Raw genomic sequence first — 25479 nt, forward strand, 5'->3', positions numbered from 1 at the left:
CAGGGCCCCTTCCGAAGTGTTTTTTTTATCTGTACATAAGGTGCCTATCTCCCACACGGGAATGTAATTTCTGACAAATGGTAACACAGTGTCAGAGAAGCAATATGATTTCTTTTTTAAAAAAAGGAAATGCCAGTTTCTGGACTCCTGGCTCTGGCTCTGTGGTCTCCTCTCCCTGCTCCAAGGACAGACACTCATGAACACGTTCCGTTGGAGAGAGAATTCTGCACCAAGCCTTGAAAACAGTTAACTGGTTGGAAGCACTCGTGGGGTGGGGATAGGTCTCACAGCTGCGCGGTAGCACCTAGCACAGCAGCGCCACAGAGAGAACCCAGGAACCTCTGGCCCACCCACCACTCTTCACCTGTGGCCACGGTGCAGGGTGGGTTCCTGCCGGGAGAGGGGCAGGGCGAGGCCCGAGAGCCAGCGAGGGCTCTGGACGCTTGCATGGGAAATTCAAATCACAGAATCCGAGGGGTAAAGGAGAAAGTTGTCTCGAAGGTGCAAAGAGAGCCTCCTCCATTTGGAAAGGCTGGAGGAGCGGGAAGCTTTACAAACAAGAGCACAAACAGGGCTTTGCTTCTCCAGAGCCCCCTCCCTCTTTGACTCTGAGTGTGTTGATGGCAGCGGTTGAGAGATTTATACGCAACTGTTAAAGGTGATAATGATTTGAGCAGTCATCATAAAGTGGTGGGAAAAGCCTCGATTTGGGGGAAAAGGAAAGCTGGGGTCCTCGTCCTCCCTAGCTTGACCTTGGAGCTAATCACTTCCCTTTCTGGGTCTGCTTCCTCATCTGTAAACAGAGCAGCTGAATCCTCTAAGATTCCATCCACTGTGCGGGACATCGGTTCTGATAACGGAGGGACATGTTTGCTGGGAAAGCAGTTGCTGGAGTCTTTGTTTTCGGCCCAGAAAGACTGTGTGTGAAGGAAGGCAGAGGGAGGAAGCCGAACAGGTGAGCTCGCCAGCCTTCCACGGGCCTTTCTTAGTTGCTACTCTAACCAAACAAACCTCCCGTTAAAGATGAGAAACCCCTCCCCTCCCACTCCCTCGACTTCCAGATTAAAAACATTTTACAGGTTAGTAAATCTCCAGCTGAGGTGATGTAGCAAAGAACAGCTGTGAAGTAATTTTGATAATGATGAGAATAATAACCACATGGCAAGGTTCGGGGCTCCGCCGTTGCAGCTTCAGTGCTCCTGAATAGATAAAAGTGATTAAATACTCCTGATTATCCCTGACCGATATGTAATGGATTTACAGCCCTTTCAATTAGTCAGTATTTGCTTAGGACTCATTATTTTGTCTTTGGTTAAGTAATCAGCCCGGAGACCGCATGTTCCGTCTAATTCCTCTGAGCCGAGTCAGTGCGGGGCCCTGACCTTTGAAATGGCCGGAGCTGCAAGGCAAGAATAACCACCGCCACGGCGGCCTCGGCGGGTCCCCCCGCTAATCCTGACACCACAGGCCAGATCGATACACCTTAGTTTGCTACTAATGTCCTTACATCAAAATGGCCGATTTAGGAACGTGAATCTATCACTTGGCCCTCCCCGCCGCCCCTCCGCCCCTTGCCCTCGGCAGCCCTGCCGGCTGAGCGGATCGGCAGCCGCCGCCGCCATAAATAAAAGTGGAACCTTGTCCTGGGCCCGTGACACTGTAACTAATGTCATTCAGCATGGCAACATGCAAGCTGGATAGTCAAAGACCTTCAGCTTCCAATGTGCTCCTCTATTTGTAAGCATTCGCCCCAACAGAATGGCCTGAAAACAATATGATAGCAAGAAACAGCCTCTGAAATCGTCACCATTTCCCCAGGATTTCCACATGCACAGGAACATAGAAGAGTGCCCAGTGGCTCTGTAAACACTACATTGTCATTTTTTTTTTTTTTTTTTTGGCCACGGGAGTCTTAGAGTCAACAGTATATACAGGCACATGAAACGGACTGCAAACAGGAGGATCAAGATAAAGTGTTACTTTAAAAGTGTTGCCCATGGTTGATCTTTTCCCAGAAGTAAAGAGGGTTAGATTCGAAGATAATGGATTTGAACAGCTAAAAAAAAACCCCACACCTTTCACCTCCATCTTACAAACAAGGGCATGAGAGCACCTATCACCTCCTGTGTGTGTCACATAGACACATGACATGTCCGCAAGCTGCCTCAGCGATCACAGGCACGCTTGGTACCATGAGCTTGGACATGCATGCATGTGGCCAGGTGCCGCCTCCGCCTCCGGGAGGAGCTGACCCTCGAGAAGAGTGTGGTCGGCATTGCGCACAGATGGACGAGGGAGCTGCTCACAGCCCTGTGCCTGGGTTGCATTACCTAAAGTTGCTCTCAGCCCTCTTAGCATACATAACAAACGTTCAGGGTCCTGCATCATTGTGAATCAGGTCCATTCCCGGCCTAGTCTCACGAAAACCCTGCTGCTTTCTGAAGGGTGCTCAATGCGGGGTGAGAGCTGATAAAACCGGAACTGCTCTGTTGGTCATCAGATTCTGAGAACGGGAAATCGGCGCCTCACTTTGAGAAATCTGTACGAGCCCGTATAACACGCTGGGAGGAGGCAAGACAACAACACTCGTTTCTCTTTCATCTTGACTTACTGTGAGATGCTGGAAGAGCCACGCTCTCATGATATTGGTTGCTACTTTGGGAAAAATGCCTCTTTTCTTCTGGCGTTTTTTGTCCTTGTCTGGGTCATCATCGTCACCTGTGCCAGGTGAAGCCACGCTGTTGTCCAGACCATCCCCTGGTGGAAAGACAGGAACACACGTGAGCGCGAACCCAGAACGGGGGCCAATAGCACGCGCAGCTAATGAGGAGCTCCGCGCGGCTTGTTGAGAGATATCCATTAGCGCCCATAGTCTCTTTCATTAAAGTATAATTGGAGACACAAATATGTAAAAGACAAAATTAAACCAGGCCTCTTCAAATGTTAATTTTGTGTGTCTCACACTCGCCCATATCATTAATTCGATTATAATTGTGTGCTTGACACAGTGCAGTAGCTCTTTGTCAATTATGGAGTCCAATGTGGGAAAACCGCCATCAGAAAACCCATTCGGAGAAAATGCATCCCCGTGCCCACAGTGAACACAGACTGTAGGGTAATCAAGTTAAATGTTCTGTAGTCTATATATTCTAGGCTGCCTGCATAGGTGACAGTAACGGTGTCACTGTTCATTGCACATAACACACTGCCTGCTCAGCCCCTCCCAGACCTGTCACCTCCGGAGCACACGCAGCTGCACACTCCTCGGTGACCCTGCACTCAGCATTTGCATGAAACTTGTAGCTATCTGCAGCGCGGATCATTATCATTAAAAAAAAAAAAAAAGGGGGGGGGATACACATCAAGGTAGGGTGCTCACTTAATCAGAAGTTTCTATCAACATCTTTCTCTTCTGTGCTTTTCCCGGGCATCAATTGTGCATTAGCAAAAATCATTTACTTTTTAACAGTCATAGTTATTTTTCTTGCCCTCCGGCAAAAATGCCTTGAAAGCCTGCCTGGAGGGCATCTAAATTATGTATCTAAAAAACTCTTCAGGCAAGGCATTGCAGGACCCCTACTTTCTTAAAATTCATACGCGCACGTCTTCCTGTTTTTGGGAAGGCATCAATCAAGAGCAGCAGTATATGCCATATCCCTACATTAATATTTGAACTAATAACTTTAAAAAAAGGAGAGAAACAAGATCCGACTTGTGGCATAATCAAATGCAAAATAAATGAAGAATACGGGGACAGCGCTGGGGCTTTATAGATGGCTGTGTTTTCCTTGCACATCATTAGCCTGGAGCCACACGAAAGAGGAAAACAGAGAAGTGGAGAGTTTATGCTCCCCGCTGGTGTTTAAGAAGCCAGGGTCCTGGGAGGACATCTGGGAATTGTGCTGAGGTGGGGGTTTTTGTAATTTAAGAATAGACATTCATTAGCAGTAAATGCCATAAATCCCATGCTAAGTAAAAACCTTGTCCAAGAAAGCCTAAAACAATAAACTCTGTGCTCAATGCAGCCCGAGCTGGCCGCTGCACAGCGGCCCGGGGAAGGCCATAGGCCCACCGGCCCATTCCCAGGCCCGCTCCCTCCTGGCGGATGGGGTCACACCGCCACAGCCTGCCTGCCGGGCCCCTCGCCTCGCAACTTCACGGTCTGCTCTGTGGGCCTCCCTGTACCTGTTCTTTTCCTTTCTCACCAAAAAAACCCTCAACCTTCTTTGACCAGAGAAGCAGAAAAGCCACAGCAAAGAGCCGGCAGATTAATTTTATTGACATTTCCATTTTCACTGCAATGCGATACCCTCCATCACATGGAAGAGATGACCCTCACTATTTACAGACTGACAGGCCACTTCATTACAACCACCCTGCCCCAAGGCAAAGCAGCTCCCCTCCATCTGCCCAAACACTAGAGCATGACCCCGAAGTTGCTGTTCTCTTTTTCTTTGCCGTCTGTTATGATTAAAAAAAAAAAAGAGTGAGTCAAAGGGACCCCAAATAGTCCAAGAACTAATCGGAGTGCAGGGAAACAAAAGGCATCTGACTTGTGAATAGTGGGTAGACGGAGGCTACCCTTCATCTGCCTGCGCTCCCTGCACACCCATGCACACTAACGGGTCGCTTGCACAAGGACACACACACACGCACGCACACGCACACACACATGAGCAGGGACACACACGCTTCTACCATGCCAAGGAACTGCTGCAAGGCAAATTCTCACCCCCACTAATGGCTTCTGACTGCTCCTTGGCAACCCCAGCATTTTAACCTGGGTGGATGTGCTCTCCCAAATACAGACACTGGCGCGATCTCATCAGCTGCTCATGTGACACAGATGGAGAGTGGCTATTAGGAGCCAGGCAGTGGGCCTTGGGGATCTGAGGTGCTGTTCTGTAGCCCGGGGCGGTTTTGAAAAGCAGTACCCGGAGATGAGGAAAAAAAAAAACCACACTGCAAGTGCAAGTTTGAAGTCGGTCAGTCTGTCTGCCTGCGACCGATAAAGATATCTTTGTCTCCGTGGAAAATCCGGGAGGCTATCTGGATGTACATTTCAGATAATGTATGTGTGGAACAGCTCTCCCCTCCATGTCTTCCAAATATAAAAACACCCGCTGTAAACAATGCCTGTGTGTATATATTTCTTTCTAAGCACATATGGTTTCTGTGTATATGTTTAAGCTGAAATTGTCAGGATTTTGTTAAAATCTCATTTAGCTTTTTCTGATACATTTTTGAATATACTTATTTTCAAAGGTTAATGGCTTAATTGAAGGAAGTTCAACCAAAAAAAAAGGGGTTTGCCTTTTTAACCAATCAATGACCTTAAGAATGAGAGACGGCGTTTCCACAGTGCATTTTCTCTTGCTTAAAAGCAAAGAGGGCTGGTAACACTTTCAAACTATATGATTCACTATATTTAGCTCAAGGAAAAGAGGGAGCTAGATTGAGCCTCTTTGGATGATTGACTTAAACTGGAGAAGACAGGATCATTACATGAATTTTAATATAAAGCAGTCTGTTTTATAGAAATGTTACAAAATATTTGAATTGGGATCCAGCGTAACAAATAATAGTAAAGAAAAAGGTGACCATTTTTTATAATAACTAGATACTAAACATTAGATTTTCAAATTAATATTAGTGTTTATGTCTATAAAGAGAAATTTTCCTTTTCAAATAACACAATAACTGCCACCGTCTTTCCTTCCATGTATTTTTGAACCAACTCCAGCATAGAGGACTAACAACAGAATAAAGAAAAGATGTTAAAAAGGCAACTGTGTGATCTGCAACCTAAAATGAAACTGTGCAGATGATGCTGGGGGTAGGGACCCCGAATGTGGCTATTGTTTTCAGGCTGTGCGTGTATGGCAGATAGCTGGCAATCCTTGGCACCAGTGCCAAGTGACATTCTGTGCCCAGAAGGGTGTGTATGTGCCAAAGGAGGTACAGGAGATAACAGTGTATGTGTCAGCATCTGAAGTTAGGATTCAAAAGTATTTCTTATCTTTTTTTTTCCTTAATATATTTTTATTGATTTCAGAGAGGAAGGGAGAGGGAGAGAGATAGATAGAAACATCAATAATGAGAATCATTGATCAGCTGCCTCCTGCACGCCCCCTACTGGGGATTGAGCCTGTAACCTCGGGCAGGTGACCTCCTGGTTCATAGATCGACACTCAACCACTGAGCAACACTGGCCGGGCTGTTTCTTATCTTTTTATCCCGAGAGCATACCGCCATGTCTGACCCAGAGCAGGTACCCAGCAATTGCTGGGTGAGTGAATGACAGAATTTACCAATAAGCTTATTCTAGGGCCCACCCCTCTTTGCGATAATCCCACACTGGGGCAAGTACCCTCATGATAAGACCAAGGGGCTAGGTGGGCTTCCCTTGTACACCTCATCCATGTATCCATGCCAGGAACAGTGTCTCTTAGAAGAACTCAGTGCCCGTTAGGGCCTTTCTGAGGGGCTGAATCACAAGCCTTTCCCCCACACTGCCAGCTCGGATGATGAAAAGTGGAATAAAGAGGAACATGGTATGCCAGCACCGGTTTGGCTCAGTGGATAGAGCCTCGGCCTGTGGACTGAGGGGTCCCAGGTTCGATTCTGGTCAAGGGCATGTGCCTTGGTTGCGGGCACATCCCCAGTGGGGGGCGTGCAGGAGGCAGCTGACTGATGTTTCTCTCTCATCAATGTTTCTAACTCTCTATCCCTGTCCCTTCCTCTCTGTAAAAAATCAATAAAATATATTTAAAAAAAAAAAAGAGGAACATGGTGCACACCTCTTTCCAAAGGCTGCTGGTCCCTTGACTAAGGGCACAGTCTACGTTTTCAGCAAAGATAGTCCAAATAGCTGTATTGCTGGGATATGCTGCGTGTGACCATGGAAAGAAATACTCAAGGCTTGTGGACAGATAACTTTGAAGTGAAAAGAATCATCAGGGGAGACTGTTAAAAACACAGTTCCCCAAGCCTCATCCCAGACTTACAGAATCAAAATATCCTCAGGCATAGACAAGGAATTTGTATTTTTAACAAGCTCCTTGATTCTGCTTATGCAATCAGCCTGGAACTGATGCTGAAACTGGCTTTTGAAAGCCACGAGACTAGATGACCCCCAAATTTGAAATAAAATGCAACCTCAGAACAGGTGGATTGTTAAAATTCTACTCTACTCCCATGAGTCTGGTCAGTGGTCATGGTGAGCACCTATAGTCTGGCTGGGGCCTCATTCGTTGTAGGACAGCCATGGTGTTCTCTCCATCACACGTACTAGCCAACATAACAAAGCCCCCTCCTAACCTTCTGGTGGTGAGGGTTAAACAGGAAGAAAGAAGCTACAGAACATTGACTCTCAAAATGTAAGCCAGCCCAGCTGGGGTGGCTCAGTAATTGAGCATCAACCCATGAACCAAGAGGTCACTGGTTCAATTCCTGGCCACGGCTTATGCCTGGGTTGTGGGCTCAATCCCCAGTGGGGGGAGTGCAAGAGGCAGCTGATGGATGTTTCTCTCTCATCAATGTTTCTATTTCTCTTGCCCTCTTCCTTCTTTGCCCTCTCTCTGAAATTAATAAAAACATATTTTTAATAAAATAAAAAAAAAGGTAAATCACTGGTGAAGAAATTGTGAGAAATGCAAATTCTTGGCCCCATCCCAGACCCACTGACCCTGAAACTCAGGGAGTGGGACCCAACAGTCTGAGTGTCCCTCGGCACCCCAGGGGACTCTGACACCCACGCACATTTGAGGAGCCCTGCTGTAGAGCACAGAGGCGACCCGCTTAGGCGGCTACCCTGGCTGGTGGTCGTCTGGAAGGCCTGAAGCTAGTCTCTGGGCCCTCCTTACAGGCATGTGCTGGAGGGAGCAACACAACCTTTCCACAGCTGAGCACACTACACTCCGGGCAGGGTATCCTGGAGAAGGCAAAATCTGTATCTGTAGCTGTGTAGCTAGCGAATCACGAAAAGATATGGGCATATTATGAGAGGATCCTGAGATGATTCTAAAGCAGAGCTTCCCAGACCGTAAAATTCTTGGTCATGAAAAACCACCCAGGCAAAAGGACACCACTTCCTTTCATTGGCATATTGTCTCATTCCATTTAGCCAAAAATCTGTCTATATTTTAGATATCAATTGCTTGGCTTGGAATAAAGAAGTGATACAGTGACGACGTGCTGTGGTGAGTTCAATCCCACTGAGATGTGCTCTCTCAGAAACGTAATGCAACAACCAAGAAGATCCTAGTCCATTCTCTTTAACTTTCTCCCTCCTCCCCAACCCAAACCAACAAAGGAACAAAACAAAACAGAACAAAACAAAAAAAATCCCAGACACTTAGCATTGAAGGTTAAATCCTTGCCCAAGATTTCACAGTTACATGTGGTTACATAAACCGGAGTCCAGACAACTTCAAGTCCAGTGTTATTCTCACATTAACATTGTAAGTTTCCTTTTACTTTTCAAAGCATTACCTCATTTGAACTCTGTTATCAGGGACAGTTCTAAGCAAGGCTTGTGCCTATGCGTAAAGGTTTAAGTGCAGAAAAGAGATTAGATCTAGGTCCTGGGGCCAGCCCTAGGCTAGAGCCGGGCCAGGCTGATCCCAGTTCAAACAAAAATGTGCAAACTTTCCTTCCAAAAGCAAGCCAGTGTCTCTGAGACATATAACTATATTCAGTACAGCAAGAGTCTTCGACACCTAGGATTTTTGTAATCGATTTATTGCGGTCCAAGTGGAGACCCTTCTATGGACCTCAACAGATTGACTTTCAGAGCCCAGAGATACTCCAAACACTTGAGATGGGCTAGCTATATAGTCAGGAGCCCGTGGGCTGTGATGCCCTCACTGTGCAAGCTGTTAAACACTCCACAGAACTGAGATTAAAGTGTGATATTCCTCTGCCTCCAAGTCACTTTTTGAAAAATAGAATAAGGTTTCTATGACATTTTGGTACACTGTCACATTACAAACACCTAAAACTGAATACTTTGTGTTATATTTTCAGAGGAATAATCAGGACAAAGAAACATGTAGTTTTGTTAATAGCTAATGGTATTTGTACTTCTTTTTGATAAATTGGTGGTGTGTTATTTAATCCTCACTTCTCCAAGTTTTGGACCAAGTTTAATAGTCAAATACATTTTTTTAATATATATTTTATTGATTTTTTACAGAGAGGAAGGGAGAGAGATAGAGAGCCAGAAATATCGATGAGAGAGAAACATCGATCAGCTGCCTCCTGCACATCTCCTACTGGGGATGTGCCTGCAACCCAGGCACATGCCCTTGACCGGAATCGAACCTGGGACCCTTCAGTCCGCAAGCCGACGCTCTATCCACTGAGCCAAACCGGTTTTCGGCAATAGTCAAATACATTTATACAAAAATATGTGCTTTAAAAGAGAATATCTCACCTGGAAGAACATGGCTTTTCCCCCTATCATCGTTGATAAATAGAAACACAGTATATTACCATTTTCAGTTTATGCAATGTAAATTTACTAACTTCATACATATGCATGTGCTCACGTGCACACACACACACACACACACACACACACACACACATCTTCCAAACAATCTATCCCCAGGAATTAAGTCTATTCATGAATACATAGATACTGATATATGTGATTATAAATCTATGTGTATATAAATTGTATCTATTTCAAATAATTCACCAATTTGTACACAAGTGCCCAAATATATTTGTAGACGAACTGCATTTTTTTGCCTATACATACGCATACATATAGATACACTAATTCATAGAGTTCTTAAGGTGTTTTTATCTAGGATTAAAGGAGGTAGTCCCTTTTCTACACCATTTCTCTAGCTCTAGAACACAGGGCCCTCATTGTTATCAATGCTGCTGTCATTTTCATTATCCTCATTGTCACAAGTCGCACTCACTGGGCGCTTGCATGGCTCCAGTCTTCATTTAATCTTCACAACAAGTAAATGGAATAACTACTGTTATCAATCCCCTTTTACAAAAAGAAAAGCGAGACTCAAAGAAAATAACTTGGCAGAGGTCACACAGTTGGTGGCAGAGCGGTGTTTGTCCTCCAAAGACCATGCTCGCGTCCTCTACCCTCTTCCTTAAACGTATGAGAGGACAACAAACTGTGCACAGTGAAGCTGGGCTCTGGATTAGCCCTCACTGCGTAAGAAATAAGCCCCAGGAGTGAGGCCTTGTATGTTCACGTTTATGTCCCAAAGTGACAGTGGGTGACAACTTATTTAAAAGTAAATACGGGGAGCGTTTGAGATCTTGCTCCCAGGAACATGTCCTCATTTTGGCTCAAATAAACGCATAACATTTTTCAAAAAAATAAAATAAATAAAAGGAAGTATGGGCCAAGAAGCAAGCAGATGCACACTTTTACACGAACAGGCATATCAGTTATATACAGGGTCGTTACTGCTCCCTGTGGATCTACAGTTCATATTCGTATTAAATAAGAATTTTGAAATAGGATTATCTGTTGAATTTTAAAGATTTTTCTGAGCCAAGGGATCTTTCAAGATTCCATGCCTTTAGTCCTTTCCCCTTGGCCGGGAAGGCCCTTTTTCTTCATTGTTTTCCTTTCCCTCCTTCCCATTCATTTTCCTTTGTCCAGGCAAACTCCTATTCAACCTTCAAAATCCAGAGGAAAAGGAACTTTCTTTGTAAAGCTTTCCCCAGTCCCCAAAAACAAAGTAGTACACTATGCTTTTTACTTTAGCAGTTTTTTCTTTCCTTTGCTATATTTACTCTTCTGTTTTGCAATGTATCTATTTACTAATTTGTCTGTCCTATTTGACTATGAGTTTTTTCAAGGTGGGGGCGGGGGGCGGGCGGCTGTGTCTGATTCATTTCTGATTTCCAAGCCCTGACAAAGAGTAAATACTCAAATGTGAGTGGAATGGACACACTGGCAGTAAGAGCCTTTAGATATATTATTAGGACCCTGTGAGAATGTCACCTGCTTTGAAGAAAGTGTCCCTGAAGAAGATTCCCTGCTCCAATAGCCACCAAGCCTTGGGCTCCCTCACTTCTCTCTCCCCGTCTTATGGGCAGTGGGAGCATGATGATGTCCAGTGATTTACTGTTTACATATGTGCATGACCCTTCTCGAAGATTGTCCTTACACGTCTGAGACACGTGTCATATATTGTTTATGAAAACAGTACTCTATCTCAAGCCCTATTCTTTTTTAAAATATTTTATTGATTTTTTACAGAGAGGAAGGGAGAGGGATAGAGAGTTAGAAACATCGATGAGTTGCCTCCTGCACACCCCCTACTGGGGATGTGCCCGCAACCAAGGTACATGCCCTTGGCCGGAATTGAACCTGGGACCTTTCAATCCGCAGGCCGTCGCTCTACCCACTGAGCCAAACCGGTTAGGGCTCAAGCCCTATTCTAATGGGGAAGAGAGAGTGCTGCGTGAGAGTGAGCTGCCCATTGCCCAGGCTGTTCAGATGACTGGGAACGTTATAGCTAAAAACGAAGTAGCATGCAGCCATGGACCGCAACACAGTTCTTTACAAGTTCATTTTCTGCCATCAGCTCATTACGCTTTTTTTTCTTTTAATGAAATACTCTGAAAACAGGATTAAAATGCACTAAGAGTCAAAATATATTTCTTTCAGGGACTACCTTCCAAGCGTTTAATGTAGGACATTCCACTCAGGAACCTGCATCAGGGTTTCAAAAGAGATGGGAAGTGGAAGAAGGAGAAGAAGGTGGAGGGTCGGAGGAGGAGCAGAGGGCTGAGGAGGAGGAGAAGGAAGAAGAGAAAGAGAAGGGAAGGAAGAGAATGAGGAGAAAGGAGGGGAAGGGGAAGGGGGATGGGAGGGAGGAGAAGGAGGAGAAGCAGCCATCCTCAAAGTAAATCTTTTTCCACATGCGATTTACCTTTCTTCACATTAGATCAGCTTGGGGGGCGGGGGAAGCCGCAGACCCAGAAATGTAAGGAGGGTGAGGGGCGAGAGGCCAGCAGCAGACCTGCTAATTACTGATCTCTTTTACTCTCCTGCTGTGCTTAACTGTCTGGACACGTTAAAGTGAAATTTTTCTGTGATTTTTCAAGTGACTAGTTCATGGCCCACTAGCATGGAGGGAAGCAGAAGAGATGAAATGCTTTCGTTTACATGCAACATTTACTAACTGTGTGGATTTTCCGCCATTAAAGAGGACAGTGACCCAGGCCACCTTTTTCACACTCAAAAGAGCACTGAAAAAACAAGTCTTCATCAGCTTACCTCAGGCTTCCCTGGTTCTGAGCACCCTCCCCCCAGGGCAGGAGCAGAAAGGGGAAAAAAAGAGAGGATTTTAGGCCCCTTTCTCTTCAACTTTTCAGGCGGTATAAGCAGCATTTAGCAAATTCAGCCCCAAATGGCTCCAAATGCTCAGAGCTGCAGGGGCTCATTCTTTGTTATCCTCCCTCTATTTACACAGGATTTACCAGGCTCTCCACTGAGGAGGCCCAAAGCACTTGCATTCTCACCGGCTCACCCTGGACTGTGGCCGGCAGCTCGGCCCCGGCCTGCAGTGGATGGAGGTGTTCTGCAACCTGGACAGGGCGACAGACTGCTCCCTAACTCAGCCATCCCCACGCCACCTGGCTTGCTGCGCCGCGGAGGCCTGTGAAGATGAGCTCACCTTCCAGAAGAGAAGCGGAAACCCGGCCAAGGCTGTGCAAATGTGTGTCCAGAGACAAATAACATGCACTTTCAAATATGCATCTATGTCATGTAATGGAAAGGGGTGGGTGAAAAAAAAATTCAGAGTGCCTCTTGGATGAAAACCACTTCACCCACTGGTTGGAAAAATAAAGTGTAAAAACAGACAGATGGACACATATGTAAATGTGGCTGTGTTTTAGGCTTTCGCTGGCAATGCGAGTGGCGTAGTATAGTTTTGCACGCCTGTATTTTCCATATCATGTTGAATCCTGTTAACTGTGGAACAGAAACATCCTCGTACTGGTCCTTGACCAAATCAGTCCCCTCAATTTCCCTGTCAGGAGCCATAAAGTGGCTTTGTTTATGGCCTGGGACTCTCTAATCCTTTATAACAGAAATGAACGAAGGCTTCCAACACTCTTACCTCATGGTTCACTTAAGTTGGTTGCTCTCATTTATATTTCACTTGAATTTTTAAAACTATTTCAAGAAAGAATACCTCCTCTCCTAACCTTCCACGGAATTCTCTAAAGGCTACTGACTGGAGCTGGTAGAAAAGTATATTCCTTTGCCATTATAATTCAGCAGGCTGCCTAATCTCTGTGGTGGAGGATAAAAGAATGTACTTATTACTCAGTTACCTGATAAGCACGTATAAAAGCACAGAGTAGGTTCTGGAGTTATTCACAGTCCATCATAATAAAGCTCTTCTGGGCACTCTAATGATTCATTTTTAGTGATCTCTCCAATGCCCTTTTCCACAGTTAACACGCAGGTTTTATTAAGGCAGAAACAGGGACAAATGTCCACTCAAGTCCCAGCTCTCAAATTTGACTCTGCTTGCACTCCACTACCCACAGCTAAAGCTTTTGTAATGTTCTGTTCACCTCCCCAGAGTGGCATTTCAGCTAACAGAGTTCACAATCTTTCAGCCCTAAACACAGGAGGCTGCTATCTTCAAGTCATCCTAGGAATGTGCCAGATACCATCATCTCCCTCCTGCGATACAAAGAACAAGAAAGAGAGGGACCAAGGGAAGACTGAGCTGATCAAGTTACCATCAGCCCAGAATGCCCCTCTCCGAAGGTTAATCTTTGAACCAGTAAATGTTATAATTAGGAGCCTTGAAGTTGGGCTTAGGCTGGTCATTGAAAGACCGACCCTAAAAGAGAAAGTATGAATGGAACACATCTCTTTTCACCTAATGGTTTGACACACGGGTCATGATGGTTATGGGAAATCACACAAAAATGAGTTGTTATGATGTATGAGTCTCTTCCCCACATCTCTACAAAAGAAAGAAGGTGACTGGGGAGAAATGTCTTCTCCATGTCACTTAGCTATGTTTCCGTACAAATTGTGAACGTTATGCAAATAATGTTGGCACCTTTGCTAGAGGAAAACATTATTAAATTATGCTCTAAGTATTTTGTCTGCTTTAGTAATTACTCTCATGTAACTGTAAATATAAATAGCTGTTATTCTGTTTAAATTTTTAATCATGCAAAATATTGTCACACAAAATGTCCTTCTGTTACAGTCTAACTGGGATTTTCTTTTTAAAACTATCCATATTTAACTGAAGTGGATTATTTTTAGCATTGTAAAGTGTTTTAGCAAAGATAGCTGGCTAACATCTCTGAATCAACAGGTCTTTCCAGGGAAGATATGGCCTTTATATTTGCAAAAAGAATTTCCTACTAAAGTCCTTTGATACAAAAATGTATTTTTAACATTTTATACTAAAACTGGAATATAATTAGTCTGTTCCCAAGGATGTATTAACTACATCCAACCTATATGTTTAGTATACACTGATAATATTCTCATTTTATCATTAACTATAAGATTTTCTAGTTTATTGTCTCTTAGCATACTTTTCTATGAAATGAAACACTAAATATCAACCAATAATATTTGTTAGGAGTAATAACAGGAAAGTAAAGTTCTATCTGGAACAGTAATTATTTCATCCGATTTTTAGGATCTTTCATTATCATATGTGCTATCTGAAACAAAAACAGGGGCAACACATTCCATAATATCAAAGAGTAGATTAGTTTCAATTCTTAATATGGTATTTCTCTGTAAATTTGTATTGGCAGGTATTATTTCAAAAAGCAGCACAACAAAAACAGAAAGACTAAATATTGATTCCACTTTCTCAACTGTAAAATAAAAACAAAATAATATTTTAATAAAAGTATAACTTTGTGCCCTGGCCAGCGTGGCTCTGTTGGCTAGAGCCTTGTCCCGTACACTGAAAGGTTGCAGGTTCAACTCCCAGTTGGGGTGCATAATGGAGGCAACCGATTGATGTTTCTCTCTCACACGGATGTTTCTCTCTCTCCTTCCCTCTCCTTTCCTCTCGATCTAGAATCAATGAAAAACAGATCCTGGAGTGAGGATTACTAAATAAAAAAAGTTAATTAATTAATGAATAAATGTAAGTTTGCATTGTTAACTAGTGCAAAGAGACAGCCATCTTAATAGCAGTAATGCTTACTAAGAGAACTAGATTGAGCTAACTATCAACACTCCCTTTGGGAAATTGTTAGGAAGCCAGTCACAGTTTATCCAGAAAAAAAGAACAATAGTACCTATGAAGTTGATAACTGCTTTTAGGTGAATATTTTTTAAACCATTAACCCATCAGAATGGGAGCATATTTGTTAATTATTAGAAAATAATATCTGTACATTTTTAAAAACATTTTCACATAACAGTTTCCTAATAAAGCTCTGTATTTTTGTTTTAAGAATTTTATAAAATAAATTATCAATATTTTAAAAGTAGCTAATGTGTATAATTGTTTTAGTTAAATCTACTTTGATTTGAGAACAAGCAGGTATGCTTTTGTAATGTAAAACAAATGGGTATACATGTAATAAACCTACGGAAAACAAATAATATGACTGCTTACCAAGAATAATCTAAAATAGCATAAATTAATTATTCTTCATATAGCCTATATAATTAAGAATGACAGACACAGGGGCCTTTTAGAAGTTCACTTTAAGTGGGGAATGACTGCCAAAGGGTGTGGGGTTTCTTTTGGGGTGATGAAAACATTCTAAATTTGATCATGGTGATGGTTGCACAACTGTGTAAGTATACTAAAAACCATCAAATTGTACACTTTAAATGGGTGAATTATATAGTATGTGAATTATCTACACTAATAAAAGAGAAAAATGGTAATTGGTGTACGGCGCTACCCTTTTCATTGGCTAATCAGGGCTATATGCAAATTAACTGCCAACAAAGATGGCGGCTAATTTGCATATTTAGGCACAATGCAGGGAGGCGAAAGGGAAAGCAGGAAGAAGCCCCCTGCCACTGACAGTGATCAGAAACCCAGGGGGGAGCCTTTGCCCTGCCCAGCCATGATCGGAGAATCAGGCGCCTTTGCCGCCCTGGCCAGTGATAGCAGGAAGTAGGGGTGGAGCCAGCGATGGGAGCTGGGCACGGTCGAAGCTGGCAGTCCAGGGAGCTAGGGGTCCCTTGCCTGGACCTAAAGCGGAGCCCACGATCGCGGGGCTGCTGCAGCTGCGGGTCCCCGCTGCCCGGGCCGGACGCCTAGGCCAGAGGCGTTAGGCCTGAGCAGGGGTGGAGCCTGCAACCGCGGGGAGCTGGGGGTCCCCTGCCCAGGCCTGACACCTCTGCCAGAGGCCTCAGGCCTGGTCAAGGGGCCGATCCGGGGATTGGTGATCGGAGGGTGATGAGGGTCAACTCCTCTGGCCAAGGCATCAGGCCTGGGTGGGGGGCTGGGGGTCCCCTGCCCAGGCCTGATGCCTGGGCCAGAGGCATCAGGCCTGGGTGGGGGGTGGAGCCGGGGATTGGAGGGATATGATGGTCCCCTTGCCCAGGCCTGAAGCCTGGGTCAGAGGCGTCAGGCTTGGGCGGGGGGTGGAGCAAGCGATCAGAGGGAGATGGGGGTCCCCTGCCCAGGCATGATTCCTGGGCCAGAGGCCTCAGGCCTGGGCCGGGGCCAGAGCCAGTGATCGGAGGGAGATGGGGGTCCCCTGTCCAAGCCTGACACCTCTGGCAGAGGCGTCAGGCCTGGGCAAGGGGCCGATCAGGCGATCGGAGGGTGATGGGGGTCTACGCCTCTGGCCGAGGCATCAGGCCTGGGCAAGGGGCAGAGCCAGCAATCGGAGGGGTCTGGGGGTCCCCTGCCCAGGCCTGACGCCTGGGCCAGAGGCATCAGGCCTGGGCTGGGGGCAGAACCAGTGATGGGGGGAAATGAGGGTCCCCTGCCCAGGCCTGACGCCTCTGTCAGAGGCGTCAGGCCTGGGCAAGGGGCCGATCCTGTGATTGGAGGGTGATGGGGGTCAACGCCTGAGGGCTCCCAGTATGTGAGAGGGGGCAGGCTGGGCTGAGGGACACCCCCCCACACACACACACCCAGTGCATGAATTTTGTGCACCGGGCCCCTAGTATCTCAATAAAGCTGCTATGTTTTTATTTATTTTTTTATTGATTTTAGAGAGAGTAGAAGGAAGAGGGAGAGAGGGATAGAAACATCGATGATATAGAAACATCAATCTTCTGCCTCCTGCTCACCCCTTACTAGGGATTGAGCCTGCAACCTGGACATGTACCCTGACTGGGAACTGAACCTGCGACCTCTTGGTGCATAGGTCAACGCTCAACCACTGAGCCACACCAGCCAGGCTGCTACATTTTTTAAATGAACACATTTCACTCTCATATAAAAAAGCATGGTGGAACAAATATAAGATCCTAGTAGTCGAGGTTGAACATATCCATAATCTTTTCTAAATTGCTTCAAAACAATGTGATTTCAAGGCCACTCACTAAAATCATCTCAACACCTTGCATATAAACAAACATATGCACTCAGAAACATTCAGGATGGTTTTTATACTGTTTATGTTACAAAAATATTCATTAGTGAAAATACTGAAATTAATACTGAAATTGATCCTTTTCCACATTCCATTGTATTATTGCAAAACCCTGGCCCAAATTATTTATCTCTTTCAAGCTTACTTTAATCATCAGAATAACTCTAGTAACTTCCAAAACACACACACACACACACACACACACACACACACACACACACCACTCCTACATTTCTGTTCATTTCTTCTACATAAGCTTCTTCAAGTCAGGAACCATATTTTTTATTTTTTTCATGTCCTTCTCAGAACTGTATAACGGTATGGGAGTAGTCAGTACCTAACCTTTTATTGGATAAATGGATAGATGACTCTCATATTTCTTGGAATGTGCTTTATTTTTCGTGGGTTTATATCTAAACGTTGCAAACAGAAGCTATCTAGGATTTGGTCTACAAGAGTTGGAAACTGGTCATAGAGTTGATGTTTCATAAATTTCAAAGACATTAACTTGTAAGACGCACTGTATGGAGGACGCAACGTGATGGAAACAGGCATTAACAGCAGAGGCACCCTACTTTTGAAGCGTGCCTTCCATCCTTGCTTCACCCTTCTTTGTCTAAATGTATTTATTCTATTTTTTTGAGCAGCTATTCTACTCTGTACAGTGGAGGCTCATTTCTGACATACTCCATGCCCTTCCACTCCGTCCCTCCACTTTCTCCCCACAGAACTGCACACACCCTTGGGGGGGGGGGATGATGATGATGCAATAGAAGGGGCATGAGTTGTGGAATAAAACAGATCTTGTATTGAACTTCCAGATCTATTTCTTACTGTTTGAGTGTAACCCTGGTCAAGAGATGAATTTCCTCATCTCTGAAATGGGAAGAATGATACATACCCAATAGGTTAATTATGAAAAGTAAATGAAAGAAGAGTAATAGCTGTTACTTATTAAATCACTACCTCGTGCCAGGTGCTTTACTCTTATTAACAAGCTCAGGAGCTTTACACGGGACACTTAGCCTCACACGATACCTGACACAGCAGAGGTGACATCAATAAATGTTAGTTGTTTCCTTTCCTAAAATGAACTAATATGAGAGGATAAACAAAATGTAGTCTATCCATACACTGAAATACTTACTCAGCAACAAAATAAAACTACAAGTACCTGCAACACGTCACACTTCAAAGTCATTACACTACATGGAAAAAGCCAAACACACACAAAAAAAATGCATACTGTATGATTCCAAGTATATTAAGTTCTAGAAAGTGTCAATTAATGTATAATATCTGCAGACAGATCAATGGTTGCTTGAGGTCAGGTATAGAGGGAGGGCTGCATTAAAAAGGAGTATAGGAAACTTTTTGGTGGTGATGAGAGCTTATAGTATCTTGATTATAGTGCTGGCCTCATAAGTGTACCTGGTATACAACTGTCAAAACTCATTAAATGGTATACTTTGAATGGGTGAAGTTTTTGGATGAAAATGATACCACCATAAAGTTGATAAAAAATAATGTTGAGCAGATTGTAGGTAAATTTACATAAACCTGTTATTTGGCATAAAACAGATTTTAGTGGAAAGTATAGCATGCAATACACAGCAGTGAGCGTAGGGGGTCTCCAGGTTATTGTGGTAAAGTTCTGAAAGGATAAAATCATTTAGAGAAGCATTTAAAAGATGCTAAAGGTAGAAATTCAACACAAAATAGTTCATTTACACTATTTTCTTCAATTTTACAAAGATGCAAAGTGGATGGTCAGGATGCACTTTGCATATTTTACCAAAAAATAATTTTCTCCATTGGCCAACTGCCATTATGAGAAATATTATTAACAAAGAACTATTTGACTTGCAAAAAAAGTATCAATAATTTTTAAAAAGGCAACAGAAGTAAGTCTTTATTCATTAGACCATATGACCTCCCTTGGAAACAATTCTTAATAAACTATATTTTAAAAATTCTTTTGGAGAATTCAGTATTAACCCATCCTCCCATTCATAAAAAGGTCTCTGCTGGAGATTTCAGTCAATTTCAGAGGAAAATGACACCAGTTATGAAAGACTCTGAGCACCCTTAAGATTAAAAATCAGTGGGAAATACAGAATTAAGATGAACCCTTGCCAGCCACCTCCACGCCTTCAGAAAACCCCTGCATCCATCATACGAACATGGACTGGAACTAATATTTATGGAGTACCAGCTTGTGCCAGGTACCGCAGGCATCATCTCATCTGCAGGACAGTTCAGAGCTGGACATTTCAATTACCAGTTAGTATCTTCAGAGAGTGAAGCCACACCGATTAAGAAACTTGCCTAAAGTGACATGGCTACTCTGTCTCAGAGCTCATCTCCACTCAAGTCCATGAGCTCAACTTCACAACAGAGCCTGCATTCCCATAGGATGTGGAATTAATATTTTAAAAAAGTAGAATGTGGGGGGAAACTGCCTTATGGCTTTGAATCTAGGTACCTGGTACTTACTAAAGCCTGATCATGGCCGAGTGATTCATCTGAATTTTGAGATATGTGATATTGGGCTCCTATCAGATAATTAATAAGAGTTTCATTTCATTCTTATTTTTCCTTTCCTTCTTTCATTTCTTTTAATGACTCATTCACATGGGGAAAAAATTGAAAATAGAGTCACCACCTGCTGAAAAACACCCTTGCTTGAGAAAAATAATTTTTTCCTCAGTCTTCTAGAACTCCTACTTGAAAATAGCACAAAAGCAAAAGGCCACATTTGCCACAGCTGAAGAAATATTACAGCACTGGATTGCCATCCATCTAATTCTAGAAAGACCAGGAGCTTAAAACCACGTAACTATTAGTTTGCCATAGCACACCCCCATATTCTGTCATGAAGACAGAAAACTCAACTTGAGGGGTACCAATGTGAACTTTATTCAGGCCCTGTTAGCTGATAAAACAGGAGCTGTAAATGTCTTAGTCTGGGAGGAAATGTGGTTCATCCATTCGCCAGGAGGGAAAAAAAAGGGGCGGGGGGCTGTTCAGGTTTTTTCATATACCTGTGCAAGCCAGCCTATGGGAGAACTGACATCTTTGCTGTACGATCAGATCTCAGAGCTACCAATCAAATAGCAGTCCAACCTTAATATGCTGATGCAGCGAATTTCCGGATCTTGATCACACTAGGCTAGGGAGTCATTCTTCTCAGTGATGAAGTCTGTGAATGCACTCTTGAGAAGATAACAAATTAAAAACCAGCTGACTCGACACCATTGAGTGAGGAATTCACTGCTGACCCAGTATAACACGATTTCTACCACCAGTCAGTAATCACTGAAGAGGTGGCCAACTTTATTTCATAATTGTAAAACTATTCCTAACAGAGGGTCTTAGCACAGCTAAATGATAACTGTTTAATTTACATCATGCTAAAATTGGTAATGACTTCCTCAACTATTTATATCCTGATTCTTACTTTATGTTAAAATTTAAAGATCCTAAAGCAAATTAGAAATTCCCAAAAGTGGTGTATTATTTAAATAATCAGAAATCTGAAAAAAATACCTATATAACTAGAACATTACTCCATTTTGAAAATATATTTCATATCTATACAATTCCCACTAAAATATCTAGTTTCTCAATAGCTGATTATTTTGCTGGAAAGTAAAGTTGACAGCAACCACAAAACATTAGAAAAACAATTACAGTTATTATGAGACTTGTGTCCTACACTTCAAAAGATATGATGTTGGATTAAAATACTTTATATTTGCATAGTGATTTCAGCTTCCAAATGATTTTTTCCAATTCTTGGTCACCACAACAAAGCATAAGAGGCATATACCATTATCCCCATCTAACAGTTAAAGCAAGTACAGTTAACATCATGCGAACTCTTGCCTTGCCCGAAGCACTTTCCATTACTTATGGTTTATGGATATTATTAAGTTGAACCATCTGAAATTACCAATATTTGACAATTTTTAACCTACCAACATGGCAATTTCATAAAGCAGTATAGCCAGTTTTTATCAATCAGAATGCGGTTGTTTCTTTGGTTTTTTCTATTTTTCATTGTGCTTGTTTTTAGCGATATGTCTAGCCTCACTTTTACAAATCCTTCTAATTATTTTCTCTTTCTATATTGAGTAGATAAAAAGGTAAAGTGGAAAGAAATACTAATAACCGAAGCCCTAGCCTATGAAGAGCCAAGACATTCCACATGAAAAACTTACCAACAACCAATTAGGAAGTGGGAGACTTTGCTATGTTTTTCAATAGGGAAGTAGCAAAAAGTCTGTTAATACTACTTAGAAAAAGGAAAAGGAACTACCCTTGTCAATTCTAATTTCAAACTTCAACCATAGCAATTAGCATTGAGAAATGATTAGAGTATATTCTATTATATGCCTCTGGAGAAATGTTCCCTCTAAATGTTTCCTATAATAGCAGCAACATTAATAAAAAACAACAACAACAACAATATTTATTGAGCACTTACTCTCTTCCAGACACTCTGCTAAGCACTTTATGTGAATTACCCCATTTAATTCTCACTGTCCTAACCGGGTTGATTTTCCTTCCACACATAAAGAAACTGAGGCTTAAAGGGACCAAGCAATTTGCCCAAAGTCATACAAGTAGTAAGTGGCAGAGACAGGATTCACAGCCACACCCTTCCAACACTGTGAGATGTTGCCTCCCATAAGACTTCAGAGCCCATCTATCCAGAATTTCCCATCACCATAAAACATCGTAACATTCCTATACTCTTTTGAATCATTCAGTCGGTTGAAATTCTGGTGGTCTGTCAATTTCAAATACATAATAGGAAATGTACATGTTAATATAAACATCATGAGGACAGACGCGAGCTCCCTCATATTACTGCTCAGCGCTCCCAGCACACACAACCGTGCCCAGCACACAGTGGGCACTGAAGACATGTTTGTGAAGTGGGGATACATAGTCATTCTCCGCTGTGGCTTTTTTCATTCCTGGAGCCTTATCTTCACCTCTCTCCCTTGTGAGAAAGTAGCTCTCAACCACTCCCATTCTAGACAAGACTTTGCAAACCTCCCCCCAGGGCCACTGCCACTACCACCTTTGCCCTTGCTGTAAGTGCTAAAATTGATTCATCTTAATGACAAAAATGTGATAAAAGGGCCCCAACCACAGAGGTGGAGAAACCACTCTTACCCCTTAAACAAATGCTGCTTTCTGATGCCCTGATGGCTTTTCTTCTCTTGCTAAGGTTCAGTAAGTACTGAAGGCTCAGGCTCAGTGAATATGGGTCAGGTTTGTAACACAACAACTCCACCCCTTTCATTACCATCCTGCTAGGCGTACCCCCCAAAAACCATAAATAAATAAAGTTATTGGTCTCAGAGGTTATTGAGGTGCTTTGGAAATCTTAAAAACACGATTGTCTCCCGTAGGAATTCGCTAGCCTTTCCATACGCCAACCAGCACACTGGGACTTCTAAATTACATACCGTAATTGACATAAAATATCTGTCCCATCAGTGAATATCTTTATTAGCATCAAAACCACTCACAACTAGTGCTCCTCAATGTTATTAAACATAACTTGTTCTAGGTGTTGCTTTACTAATTAGTCAGGATGAGCCCGAGGAAGAAAATCTGGGTCATGTTAAATTAATTGGAATGAGCATGAAAATTAGCAGAGCAAACTGCATCAATTTTCTATAGAGAGTCTTTCTTCATGTTGAGAATAAAAATGGATATTATGAGGCATTAACCAAACTGCCTTCTGTGACTGCCAAGAGGTGTGTTACAGTAGCCCAAAATATCATGCTCGCAGATTTTCAGAAGTTAATGAGACATTTCCAGGAATGGTAAATACATGGTGTTAAAATGGGTGTGCCTCTGATGGGAAAATGCCAAGTCATTTCATGTTTATTCAGGCATAACAAGCTCTTCAAAATGAGCATAATTTAAGAGGTGAATAGTGCAAAGAGGGCTAACATTCAACTAATTTTCCTTCAGAAAGAAAAGATTACATTGAACAACAACAAAAAAAATGAATTAAGAGGTTTACAAATCAACAAGTCAGCCACCAGGACGGCCGCTCTGCTCAGCACCTGCACCGCAGCCCCCGCCACGAAGTTTTCGAGAAATGTCCCAAAGGCACGGAACAAAGCGAGCAGAACTGATTACAGCCCCGCTCGCTGCCTCGCCATCTCAACTCTGTTTGGCTTCCTAATGAGCTCACTAAAAACCCAATTCATCTCCCCTCGCCCTCCTCAGCCCTCCTTGAAAGCCACCGGTATGGAAATTACAGATGAAACATTTCCAGGCTGGGTTCTACCAGGCACGACTTCCCCAGGCGGGGCCCTGACCCCCACCTGGAACACAATGGATGGGGGTCCGCAGCGTCCAGAATAAAGAGGCCCAGCGAGGTGAAGGCCCTTTTGCGGGGTGACTCTGATTTCCGCCTTCACGTGCCCCCTCCCAGGAATGTGGGGATGTCCTGGGTTCCATGGCGCAGAAAAGACACATTGTCATGCAGGAGAGGAGAAATGAGTTGTACTCAGGACAAATAGCTGAACCAGGCTAATGCGAATTCCCAGCCTGTTCGTGAGGAAACTCCCCGGGTTCCTCATTACATCGAGTCAAATCCTCACGGCCCCTAGCCTGTAACTGGAAGATTACGGAATTGATGGATCCTTAGTTTAAAATGCAGCTGTTTTATTCTGCTTTAGTAATTAATTCTTTTTCCAATACTCTATTGATTAAGCGTAGACCCTGATAAAGTTCAAACTGAGGAGACTCTCTCGTGGCGTCCTTAGTTGCTCAGGAGAGTCAATGAAAACTTCCTGCGATCCCACCTGCCCCCTCAGAGTGCTGATCCAATGAACAGAGCAGTTTTCTTCTCATAAATTAGTCAGGCCATGTGGAGCTGTATTAGCTGATCGTTGCTTTTGTCTCTCTACTTGCTGACTTGCTTTTCAGTTTTGCTGGCCTTTGTGCTGTCACACACAAAGTCGGAGTGCAGCTGCCATTCTGAACCCAGACCAAGGTAAAGAACAATTCGCACAAACTACATTTCCCCCCGTTTCACACAGCTGCAGCTCCCCGAGCAGTGCGGGGCTCCGTGGGGGTCTCCTGGGACCCAACTAGCTGAGAAACCAGTGCTAAAGCAGACAGACTGTGGAACTGAGGAGGGGGAAAAGAAAATAACCTATTTTCTTCAAGGTTTACCAGGCTTTTTTGTCCTTTTTGCCTTTTCCCGGACAGAATTTGTGCTGTCGAATTTTCAACCACACGAAGCTGTTTTGTTTTCACAGATGACATCAAGGGATGACAGAAGATGGGGGGAAAGGGAATAATCTGAGGACACCTGGTCAGATGGCATCAGTGAGCTCCGGCACGCCTACTAACCAAACGGGCGTGGAGTACAACCATATATAAATGGCCATTATCAACACAATGCTAGTTAGTAAGAAGAGGGATCACCAACACGGAGCCCCTTTTCAAAGGGTCACATGTACCGGGATCAATGTTGGTGAGTAGAGCAAGTGCGATAACAGAAAGTTTCTCAGGTTACAACCCTGCACAATGGATTTTTGTCTCTACAAAGATCACTGCTACTGGGAATGCTTTTAGGGTAATGGACTTATTCGCTCTACCTGCCCCCGCACCTTCCCCCTACACTCACCTAAGGCCCCCCCAAGGCTTCAGTCCCTGCAGGAGAACAGGTCAAAGACATGTGTTCTGGCCCATGAGCTGGTGGAAAGAACAGAGCTGATTTGTCAAGCCACTTGCAACATATGTTTATAGGAAAACTCATATTTCAGATGGCAGGAGTAATAGTAAAGGTCTGGAAAAATTTTAGGAGAGTCCTTCAAGTTTTTAGCGTCTAATAGCAAATTCAAAGCTAAAACCAAGCGAGGATCCTGTGAG

General features: G+C 43.5%; 1 protein-coding gene across 10 annotated transcripts in view; it reads right to left on the bottom strand.

Moving 5' to 3' along the window:
* Positions 1–25479, bottom strand: part of MEIS2 (Meis homeobox 2) — a 206115-nt gene that overhangs the window by 137505 nt on the left and 43131 nt on the right. For all 10 annotated transcript variants that reach the window (XM_036296716.1, XM_036296699.1, XM_036296688.1 and 7 more), the window contains one exon: positions 2612–2757. In XM_036296716.1, the coding sequence (XP_036152609.1) occupies positions 2612–2757 (146 nt within the window). The remainder of the gene's footprint in view (positions 1–2611; positions 2758–25479) is intronic.

The sequence above is a fragment of the Myotis myotis genome, unplaced genomic scaffold (assembly GCF_014108235.1).
Source record: "Myotis myotis isolate mMyoMyo1 unplaced genomic scaffold, mMyoMyo1.p scaffold_m19_p_1, whole genome shotgun sequence".
NCBI classification, from domain to species: domain Eukaryota; kingdom Metazoa; phylum Chordata; class Mammalia; order Chiroptera; family Vespertilionidae; genus Myotis; species Myotis myotis.